The sequence below is a fragment of the Cetorhinus maximus genome, chromosome 18 (assembly GCF_964194155.1).
Source record: "Cetorhinus maximus chromosome 18, sCetMax3.hap1.1, whole genome shotgun sequence".
Taxonomy (NCBI): Eukaryota; Metazoa; Chordata; class Chondrichthyes; order Lamniformes; family Cetorhinidae; genus Cetorhinus; species Cetorhinus maximus.
Window position 1 is genome coordinate 82,739,627 of NC_135896.1, and position 12,378 is coordinate 82,752,004.

At 42.5% G+C, this 12,378-nt stretch overlaps 1 protein-coding gene across 10 annotated transcripts in view; it reads right to left on the minus strand.

Moving 5' to 3' along the window:
- Positions 1–12,378, minus strand: part of bahd1 (bromo adjacent homology domain containing 1) — a 76,524-nt gene that overhangs the window by 19,475 nt on the left and 44,671 nt on the right. For all 10 annotated transcript variants that reach the window (XR_013579507.1, XM_078563080.1, XM_078563087.1 and 7 more), the window contains exon 3: positions 5,766–6,157. Coding sequence is in view for 9 of the 10 variants with exons in the window: in XM_078563080.1 (XP_078419206.1) it covers positions 5,766–6,157 (392 nt within the window). In the remaining variant the exon portion in view is untranslated. The remainder of the gene's footprint in view (positions 1–5,765; positions 6,158–12,378) is intronic.

Sequence of the window (12,378 nt, forward strand, 5' to 3'; positions counted from 1 at the left end):
AGAGTACCTGATCATAGTCACATTGTTTATGGGATCTTGCTCTGTGTAAATTAGCAGCCTTTTTTAAAAAACATTTCAACAGTTACTACACTTCAAAAGTACTTCATTGGCTGTGAAGTATTTTGGGCCACCACAAGGTTATCAAAAATACTACAGAAATGCACGTGGCTGTTTTGCGATGCCTTTTCTTCCATACGTACCCCAAAAGGTAATTTGAGTCTCAACTAATGTCAACAAAATACTACATAAAAGAATGGTTCCTCTTCTGATGGGACGCAATCTGTCAAGGGTAAAAACATCAGAACATACCTCAATACTGATATACCTAGAGTTTCTCTCACTAACCTTTAGGATCAGGGAGAAACGCCAAGCGAATTTTCTCTCCTTGAAAGACCTCAGGCTATACAGCTGCCTCAGGAGATTCAATAACATGGGAGAGTAGAAACTGTACAAAGCTTGTTGGCAGGAAATGAGCACGAACAGACTTCTGTTCTACAAAGAATTGGGATAGTACACGAGCAGTATCACAACCTAACTACTGTCCCAACAAAGGTAATGACCTCTGCAAGATATAGTCCCACCCTATAATATGCCAACACCTTATAGGGTGAGGTAATGCGCAATGTGAGCAATCGCAGCAAAAATCTAACCTGGTCTCCAACACAGCTTGCATTAATATTGTGCCTTTGGATAGGTAGCTAAAAGTTTGGTCAAACTGGTAGATTTTAAAGGAGGACTTAAAGGAGGAGAGAGGGAAAGAAAAATTTAGGGAGGGAGTTCCAGAGCTTAGGGTCAGGGCAGATGAAGGCACAGCAGCCAATGGCTGGGCATGAAAATTGGGGAAGAACAAAAGGCCAGAATTGTTGGACTGCAGAGATTTTGAGAGTTCCAGGCTGGAAGAGGTTAGAGATATGAAGGGCTAAGGCCAAGGAGGGGTTTGAACACAAAGATAGAGGAATGCCAGGCCAGAGCCAATCTAGGTCAGTGAGCACTGGGGTGACGGTACTTGATGCAATTCAAGATACGGGCAGCAGAGCCCTACACCCAAAGTCCTCACAGCGTAAGTTCACTGTACTCCAATCAAAAGTGTATCTTAAGCAATTTTGCTAAAGTTAACTCTAGCACCCTAAATGACCAGTCTAGCCGAGATCAGCTAATGTATCTGAATTTAACTTGGACTTTCTGGACCGTATGGGTCAATGTCACACTGGACAAAGTCATTTAGTAACAGCCACTGAGGGAAGCTTATTACATATAGATTTGCAGATGGGATGGAGTAAAAGGCTATAACTTCACTTCCAGACAATAATGCAGTCATGGATTTACAGACTGAAAATAAAATTTAGATTCAGCTTTGAGGTCAGACATGTATATACAATGAAGGTGTAACGTAAACACTAGTTAAATAGCTAGATTAAACTACAATCTCAATGTTACCTACCACACATGGCATTACAACTTTCTGTTTGGTCTGACTGCAAACAGATACACAGGGAGAAAGAACTGAAAAAGCAACTTGTCTCTCTTTTCAGCAATATTCAAGTTCTCTTCTATCATGTGACTATTCAAATTGAAAAGTTAAATTAAAAAATTGGCTGCTGAACATGATTTACCAGAGTGCTACAAGGGATTACTCTGAAATTCTGAATGGAATTTATATATAGTGGTAAAAGTGAAAAAAAATTGGCACAATTCGATAAGACAGCCAGAACTGCTCAGATTTTGGACTGCTTCCAAATTTCCAGCATATATCCACTCAGCAGTCCCACTTAAGATTTACTTCCTTCTAACTTTGAAAAACACCAGACATTATTATTTGTACACATATTAACAACAATCTTCTATTTTTGGGGCAACATCTGCTGTAATTTGTTGGTGGTCCAATATTTTTTACACCAATAGCCAACATTTAAGTTCTGAGGTTGCTATCTGATGCCTTCCACACTTATTTTTCTTACACTTAGCCCTAGCCCCGAAGGCACTTGCCTGCTTCCTCATACTGTTACTCCTCTCAAGGCAAATGGGCCATTCTTTATTTGGTGAATTGTGGCTAATGGCACTTCATTTGAACATCTAATCAGAGAAACAGTGGCATAATGTAACCTTCTTCTCGCCCAGCATCCACAACATTAAATTTATAGCACAGAAACAGGCTATTCAGCCCAACAGATCCACGTTGATGTTTTACTTCACACTAACTACCTCCCATGCTACTCCATCAAACCCCATCAGTCTATTCTTCTATTCCTTTCTCCCTTATGCAGTTATCCAGCTTACTCTTAAAGACAATTATGCTATTTGCCTCAACTACTCTATGGTTAGGAATTCCACATTCCCATCACACTATGGGTAATTTCTTTTGAATTCCTAAATACAGTATTATTAGTGACTTTCTTGTAATGATGACTACTTAGTACGGGTCGTTTGGATGAGGATAAGGAGTCCCACCATTTTTTTCCCTTCTTTGAGGGATGCCAAGGTCAAATACATTGCCATCCTACTGAGATCAGCCAATTCATGACAGGCACAATTCTCTATGGCTTGGTTCCAGTTTTATTCAACTGGTAGCTCCACTTCAGGAACCTGACCACATAACCTATGCCAGCATTCCAAAGCAATAAAGGAGGAATGTCATAGTAATACATGATACTTGTCTTTTCAGATGTCAAAGCAAGGTCTTGTCTACCTGCTGCAGCAGCCATTAAAGACTTCATGACACCATTGGAAGAGCAGGGAGTTCTCCAGGCGTCTTGGTCATTATTCTGCCATCAACAAGTACCACCAAACAGATCAACTACTCAGTCCTTACATGACCGTCTATGGGAGCTTGCTGCGTGCAAATTGGCTGCTGCATTTTCTCCATTATCACGATGATGAAATTTTCGTTGAGAAGTGCATTGAGCAACAATGGGAAGAGAGTAATTTTGCAAGGATACGGCTACTATCGTTATTCGGCTAGTAATCTAGAAATCTCAATAATACAAAAACAAAATACTGCAGGTGATAGAAATGTAAAAGGCCTTTGAACTGAAACGTTAACTGTTTCTCCACATCTTCTCCAACATTTTCACTTTATTTACGCTTGATGTAATGTGAATTCAGTTTTTTTTAAAATCTGGAAATAAAAGACTAGCGTCAGCACTACTGAGCACAACATTGTTAGATTATCAAAACACCCATCTGGTTCACTAATGTCTTTTAGGGAAGGGAACCTGCTGTCCTTATCCAGTCTGACTTATACATGACTCCTGTCCCACACCAATGTGATTAACTCTTAACCGCTATGTAAAGTGGCCTAACAAACCATTCAATTGTATCAAATCTCTGCACAGTTGAAGACAGTGGCCCACCACCATTTCATTAGGCAAACGAGGAACAGGCAATAACTGGAGGGCAACACCTATATCCTGAGAATTCTTTTTCAAAAAACATTATCAGATTCCTGAGGAATAGTATAGAAACAAATTCTTGGTCCGTTCCCATCAATAGGCAGGATTTTTCAGATTTGGCCAGTTACAACACAGTGGCATTTTATGCCATTCCAAGAATTTCTGCTTTGAAAGAAACCTACAGGCATTAATTTAGAACCAGTTGAAAGATATGGAATCACTGTGATGATAATTACTGTCTATATATAGCATGTGCAACATACCAGTTAGAACAAGACATAGTGATACACTAGCTAATAGCCACATATTTAGCATTAACATTTTAATTTATGATTTGCAAAGGTGTGGCTGCTTTAATTTGGGTTTTAGCTTTAACCTGAAGGCATCATTGGAATGCTCATCCCACGTTTCCCAGCACCTTTATGGATCACAATTCAACAAGGCAGCGAGGAGCAATTATGGTGCTACACTAAATGGTAGCAGACTGCAAAATAATCTCCGAACCTCAGGAAAGAAAGGCACTGAGCCATGTGAGCAATACATGCCAAAGTGGTCTTCATTACCAAAACATCCAGGGAGACTCTCAATTCAAAATTAAAATGGAATATACCACTTCGATTGGGAAATATTCACATCTGTCCATCACTGCAATTTCTTTTCCTGCCTTCCTCCCCCCACCGGAAACCATAAATCCCAACTGGTTTTGCACCTACAGTCATTCAGATATGACAAATGAATACTATATATAAAAACTATTCTCAGAACATGGGCATCACTTGCAAGGACACATTTATTGACCGATCTTAGCTGCCCCGAGAGTTGGTGGTGGGCCACCTTCTTCAACCGTTACAGTCCTTGTTCCCATGACGGTATGGAGTAGGAAGTTCCAGGGTTTTGACCCAACAACACAAAGAAGGAAAACAACTATTCAATTCACAATGGTGAGACACATGGAGGTTGCTGTTTGTTTTTCTTGGTGAACACATGTCACCAACTGGGTACTAAACCTCAAAGCTTTTAACTTACAACATGGTAACTTGAGGCAAAAATTAACTACTGTATATTTCGATGCTGCACAGTTAGCGCCATATTCGGTACATTAACCATTTGCAATTTCAGAATCTTTCCAAATCCCTTACCAACAATCCCACCCCCTTCCTAGCCACTACTGCATGCTGCATCAGATGTTCACAGCCTCTGCAACCTTTCTGACCCAGAGCCAAGCTTCTAACCTCACATCCTCAACAAAACAAAGACCGTCTATTTCCACTTAGTAACGCAGTCTATCTGAACCTGACCCAGCCTTTCTGCTGCTGAAACCCCTATTCGTGATTTCATTACCACCAGACAAGGCTATTTCAATGCTCACCTTACTGGCCTCCAGCTCATCCAAAACTCTGCTGTCTGTTCCTAACTCACACTAAATTTTGTTTACCCATCACCCAATATGATCACTGACCCTCACTAAGACTGGCTGAGACTAGGCGCAACTCTCCAGGCCAAGAGAAGGTCAGAGCTTTTCTGTATGCTTGCCACTTGTGGTCTGTGCTGAAATAAAAACAAGCTTTAGGTACATGGGAGCAGATAGAGGACATTCAGCCCCTCAATCCTGCTCCAGCATTCAATTAGATTACAGCTGATCTTATTGTTAACTTGATCTACCCACATGAGCAAACCTCAATACATTTATTCAACAAAAATTTCCATCAGTCTCTGCCTCAAAACTGTCAACTGACCTACAGCCTCAACAGCTTCTTAGAGGAAATGCTGCAGGTTTCCACTATCCATACAAAGAGGTATTTCCTGGAATCACTCCTGAACACACGGATGCTAATTTGTTTCTTATTTTAAATATTGGCCAGGTTACGGAGGAGGACTCCCCTACTCTATGAAATAGTGCCGTGGAAGCTTTTACATCCACCTCAGAGCAGACGGTACCTTGGTTCTACATCTCCTTTAAAAAATGGTAGCTTGGACAGGGCAGTACTGAGTACTGCACTGGAGCATCAGCCTAGATTTTGAAGGCCAACAGGAAAATTCTCCCATATCCTGGGCACTTAGCCCTTGACCAACACCTAAAAGCTGATTAATTGGTATTATCACATTGCTGCTTGTGGGAGGTTGCTGTGTGCAAATTGGCTGCTGCATTTCCTACATTACAACAGTGACTGAGCTTCAAAAGTACCTCATTAATTACAAAGAGTTTTGGAACATTGGAGTAGAAGATGCTATTTCAAAGCAAGTCTGTCTTTCTTCAAAATACAACAATTGGTTATTTTAAGGAGATGAATTTGACTTTTTAACCTCCGTGATCTCTTTTTAAAGGGCAATTTCCAAATTTCTCAATCAGAGAAAGACTCTGCAATATCTACTTACCACAACATAGACAGGCTTCTCATATGGTTCTCCTACAGGGAGCCAACCATTCGTGGCTCGTCTTCTGTTGATTCTCTGTTGCTTGCTCTCCACATGCACTGTACCTGCTTTAGTCTGCTGGGCTGGTGAACTGGCTGGGTTGCGGAGGCTGGACTTGGAGCTGTTGGGAGGTTTGGAGCTCTGAGGGCACTCCCTACTCAGTTTCAGCATGGACAGTGTGTGAGGGCGAGAGGTTGCTGGTGTGTCCGAACCAGGGCGCTGCAGGTGAGGAACAGGCTCAGCAGCAGGAGGAGCTGGAGGAACAGGGCAGCCTGAGACAGGGTTTGCTGGTGACACTGGATGACCTGTGACTGGGATGGTTACACTGAGTGGCTTCAAGGACCTGTACCCGTCTAGAAAGGAAAAGAAAAAGTAGATTAAAATCACCAACTCTCTTCTCCTGCCCAGCTTCACATATCACACTCAAAAGCAGCAGCAAATTAGTGGGACTGAATGGACTGTTTCTGCCCCTATGTTCCTAATTCTATCTTCATTCTAAGGTTTTCTTTCAAAGAAAATTTACACACCGACCCTTATATTATCCCTTGGCCCTACACTTGGAAGTATAACTCAGTTATAACACTGTTCCATACCTACCACATCCAAACATGGTCACACAGTGCCATGAACAAAAATAACAGTAATTCTCATTGTAACTTGATCCATTCTAAACCCCACCTTCATTGAGGCTCAGCTGTCAGGCTAATTGCCAACTGTAGTTACAAGACAGGTGAAACCGTTGCACATGTAATAAAGATTTGCAATACCATGATATTCACTTTGTAACATTATTACATGCCCGCTATATGATTAATATCGTAGTAGGAAAAAAATGCAATCCCTATGACAAGAGACTACAGAGAAACATCTAGAAACCAAAAATATGATGAAAACTCAACATGGATTTCAAAAGGGAAAGTCTCGCTTGACCCACCGCACTGAATTCTTTGAGGAGGTAACAGACAGGGTAAACAAGGGTAATGCAGTGGATAGTTAATAAGTATTTCAAACGGCCTACAATCAGGTACGACATAATAGGCTAACGAATAAGGTCAGATCATGCAGAGTCGGGGGCAAGTAGCAAAATATATGGCTAGCTGGATGCAATACAGCAAGCAGAGAGTAAGGGTAAAGAGTATTTATTCAAAGTGACAGAGGGAATTGAGATCCCACAAGGGTCAGTGTACAACAGAGGTCCCAGCACAAATTATATCAATGATTTAGACATCTGAATCAAAATCACTTTCTAAATTTGTGGACAAGGTCAAATGGGGAGGGACAGACAACACTGGAGGAGGGCTGAAACAAATTATAGGACGACATGAATAAACTTGCAGTATGGGCACATAAATTGGCAAATGAATTTCAACGTCGGTAAGTGAGGTATCACATGTTGCAATCTAATTTTTATTACCGTTTTGCTTGAAGAAGAAGAATCTAATGGAGTAGAGGGGCTAAGGAGTCTGGGAGTACAATTACAAAAATCACAAAGTTGTGACCCAGGTCACTAAGGTCAGAATAAAAGCAAATAAAGCATGAGGGTTTCTTCCTCAGGGATAGGATTGAATAGATTGCTATGTATCAAATGTTAATTAGATGACAGGAGTTCACTTCTAGTCACCATTTATCAAAATTTTACACATAGGCATTGGAGAAGGTGCTAAAAAGATTTACATGAGTGATATCAGGAAAACAAAATTATATCGATCAGGAAAGGCTGAGTCTCAAAGAGAGGGCGGGAGCGCAGGAGGACGGGAGTGGGCAGAGGTGAGGATGCGTTGGGAGGGTGAGTATGTGCCTGAGAGACACCATTTTTATTTCTAGGGAAGAGCAAAACTAGAGGCCATCAATATAAGGTAGTCAGCAAGTAATCAAGTAGGCAATTCAGAATATATTTGTTTACCTAGGGTGGTGAAATGTGGAACTTGCTACCACAGATAGTAGTTGAGTTTAATTGTACAGGTGCATTTAAAGAGAAGCTAATTAAGCTATCAGGGAGAAGGGAGAAGGGTTATGCTGGTACATGACGAAGGATGGAAAGAGGCTCAAATGGAGCCCAAACACCAAAATGAACTCATTGGGTCAAATTACCTGTTTCTGTGTTCTATTTTCTATATAATTCCATTCAATCATTGTAACAATAATGCACATGTACTGTTATTATACCATCTCTTCTTTAAAAGGATCTTTAGCTGCCTTTTAATTGCTTTCAAAATCTAAATTCTGCTCCCAAGCTACCGACTCCAAGCCTCTCCTTGGCAACCATGTAAGACTAAACCAAACATGGTGTCATATTTTACCTGGAGAAGACCAACTGACCACATTTTATTGCTGCCTCTAACATCGTCCAACTTTGCCCTGCAACTCTCATTCGTGAATTTGTTACCTCTAGACAACTATTCCAACTCGCTCCTGGCTGGTCTCCCACATTCTACATTCTGTAAACTTGAGGCCATCCAAAACTCTACTGCTGGTGTCTTAACTCGCACCAACTCCTGTTCAACTATCGTCCCTGTGTTCACTGATCTACACTGCCTTCTGGTCAACACCTCAATTTTAAATTTCTCATCCTTATTTTCAAATCTCTCCATGACTTCATCCCTCCCGATCTCTAATCTCCTCCAGCCCCACAACCCTCAGACATCTGCACTCCTCCAATTCTGGCATCTTCAGCATCTCCAACTTTAATCACTCTGCCAATGGTGGCCATGTCTTCAGCTTCCTAGGGTCCAGGCTGAGGAATTCTCGCTGTAAATCTCTCCTGCCTCTCGACTTTGCTTTCTTTCTTTAAGACGCTCTTTAAAACCCACCTCTTTGACTGACCTCCTGGTCATCTGCCCTAATGTCACCTTATGTGGTTGAGTGTCTAATTTTGCTTTAAAACGCTCTTCTGAAGAGTCCTGCGAATTTTGTTAAAATTGTTATATAAATAAATGTTTTTTTCTTTCACAAGATTAGGTGGGGAAATTCAATCTTAGGAACTGGGACATGTGCCAATTCAAACATGCAACAGGCAGTGGCATAATGGTATTGTCACTGGATGAGTAATCCAGAGATCCAGGATAATGCTCTGGGGGCCTGGGTTTGAGTCCTACCACAGCAAATGGAGGAGTTTGAATTCAATAAAAATCTGGAATTAAAAGTCTAATGATGACCACAAAACCATTGCGATTGTCATAAAAACCTCATCCTCGCTAATGCCCTTTAGGGAAAGAGATCTGTGTCCTTGCCTGGCTATACAACTCTACAAATACCCTCTGAAATGGTCTAGCAAGCCACTCAGTTGTACCAAACCGCTAAAAACAAGTCAAAAAGGAGTGAAACCAGACGGACCTAGGCATCGGAAATGGCAAACCCAGCCCTGTTGACCCTGCAAAGTCCTCCTTACTAACATCTGGGGGCTTGACTTGTCTCAGAGACATAGCCTGGCACAGTCATACACATTGAATCATACATTACAGACAATGTCCCAGACACCACCATCATCACAGTGGTATTCAGTTGGGAGGGGGTTGCCCTGGAAGTCCTTAACATCGATGAGGTCTCGTGGCACCAAGTTAAACATAGGCAAATAAACCTCCTGTTGATTACAGGAGGTGGTTAATCAGCCCCTCAGCTGATTAATTTGTACTCCTCCATGTTGAACACCACTTGGAGGAAGCACAGTGGCAAGGGCACAGAATGTACTCTGGGTGGGGGACGTAAGAGTGGCTTGGTAGTGACTACTGACTGAGCTGGCTGAGTTCTAAAGGGTACAGCTGCTAGACTGGGTCTGCGGCAGGTGGTGAGGGAACCAACAAAAGGGAAAAATATACTTGACCTCATCCTCACCAACTTGCAGATGCATCTGTCCATGACAGTATCAGTAGGTATGACCAAAGTCCCATCTTCATAGTGAGGATACCCTCCATCGTGTTGTGTGGCACTACCACCGCGCTAAATGCAATAGATTTCTAACAGATCTAGCAACTCAAGACTGGGCAACCATGAGGCACTGTTGGCCATCAGCAGCAGAATTGTAGTCAACCACAATCTGTAACCTCATGGCCCGGCATTTCCCCTAGTCTACCATTACCACCAAGCCAGGGGATCAACCCTGGTGCAGTGAGGAGTGCAGGAGCAGCACCAGGCATACATAAAAAAAAGTGTCAACCTGAAGCTATAACGCAGGACTACTTATGTGCCAAACAGCATAAGCAGCAAATAATAGACAGCAATTCCACAACCAACAGGTCAGATCCAAGCTCTGCAGTCCTGCCACATCCAGTCATGAATGGTGGCGGACAATTAAACAACTCACTGGAGGTGGAGGCCCCCCCTCCACATGATATCAAGAAACAGCTGAAGGTACTGGATGCTGCATATGCTATGGGCACTGACAGTTTTTTTTAAATTTGTTCATGGAACTCAGACATAATTGGCTAGGCCAACATTTTTGCCCATCCCTAATTGCCCTTGTTCAGAGGGCATTTAAGAATTATCCATTGAGAGTCTGGAATCACATGTAGGCCAGGCCAGGCAAGGATGGTAAATTTTCTTCCCTAAAGGACATCAGTGAACCAGATGGGTGTTTAATGATAATCAGCAATGGTTTCACGGTCATCACCAGATTTTTAATTCCAGATTTTTAGTGAATTCAAATTTCACCATCTGCTGTGGTAAGATTCGAACCCGGGTCTCCAGAGCATTACCCTGGGTCTCTGGAATACTAGTCCAATGGCAAAACCACCTCCCCGTATGTCACTACCTTCCCGTGACAATATTCCAGTAACAGTACTGAAGAAAAACAAAAATACCTGGAAAAACTCAGCAGGTCTGACAGCATCTGCGGAGAGGAATACAGTTAACGTTTTGAGTTCGTATGACTCTTCATCAGAACTGTTTTTGTTTTTGTTTCAGATTTCCAGCATCCACAGTATTTTGCTTTTATAATAGTACTGAAGACTTGCTCCAGGACTTTCCGCAGCCCTAGCCAAGCTGTTCCAGTACAGCTACAATGCTGGCATCTACCCAGCAATATAGGAAATTGCCCAGGTATGTCCTGTACACAAAAATCATGACAAATCCAACCTGGCCAATTACAACCCCATCAGTCTACTCTCAATCATCTGTAAAGCGATGGAAGGGGCCATCAACAATGCCGTCCAGGATAATTTGCTTGGCAATAGCCTGTTCACTGATGTTCAGTTTGAGTTCCGCCAAGGCCACTCAGCTCCTGATCTTATTACAGCCTTGGTTCAAACATGGACAAAAGAGCTGAAGTCTAGAAGTGAGGCAAGACTAACTGCCCTTGACATCAAGGCAGCATTTGACAAAGTGTAGCACCAAGGAACCCTGACAAAACTGGAGTCAATGGGAATCAGGGGGGGTGGGGGACACTCTCCGTTGGTTGGAGTTAAACCTGGCCCAAACATCTTCAGCTACTTCATCAATGACTTTCTTTCCATCATAAGGTCAGAAGTGGGATATTCACTGATGATTGCACAATGTTCAGCACTATTTGCGATGACTTAGACACTGAAGCAGTCCATGTCCAAATGCAGCAAGGCCTGGACAATATCCAGGCTTGGGCTGACAAGTGGCAAGTAACGTTTGCATCACACAAGTGCCAGGCAATGACCATCTCCAACAAGAGAGAATCTAACCATCGCCCCTTGACATTCAATGGCATTACCATCGCCGAACACCCACTAACATTCTGGGAGTTAGCAATGGCCAGAAATTGAACTGGACTAGCTATATAAATACTATGGCTACAAGGGCAAGTCAGAAGCTAGGAATCCTGTGGCGAGTAACTCACTTCCTGACTCCCCAAAGCCTGTGCACCATCTAAAAGGCACAGGTCAGGAGTTTGATGGAATACTCCTCACTTGCCTGGATGAGTGCAGCTCCAACAACACTCAAGAAGCTGGACATCATCCAGGACAAAGCAGCCTGTTTGATTAGAACCCCATTCACAAACATTCACTCTGTCCACCACTGACGCACAGTGGCAGCAGTGTGTACTATCTACAAGATGCACTGCAAGAACTTCTGGGTCAAAATCCTGGAACTCCCTTCCTAGCGTATAATAAAGTGTACCTACACCACATGGACTGCAGCGATTCAAGGCGGCAGCTCGCCACCACCTTCTCAAGGGCAACTGGCAATAAATGTTGGCCTAGTCAGCGATGCCCACATACCATAAATGAATAAATAAAAGCAACCAAGCACCCGAAGGTCAGATTATAGCATAACTGAAAGCAAGGCTCCATCAATTTACCTCAAGCTCAGCCTCCATAAACTATTTCCCACACTGACCCTTGGTTAATCGTTGGTCTTTCATTTGACACATGGATTTGTATAACTAGCCCAGACAAATGGGTGAAAGATTCTTCTGTTTGAACTGAGGTGGGTCAGTACTAAACCTGTGCAATTAGCTCAGACACTCTTAATCTAGTTTATAGTGGGCACACAATGATCCTAATTGACTGGCTTAATTTAAAGTTCTTACCCTTGTTTTCAAATCCCTCCATGGCCTTACCCCTCCCAACTCTTCGTCCAGCCCCACAATATTCTAGGATCTTTGCACTCG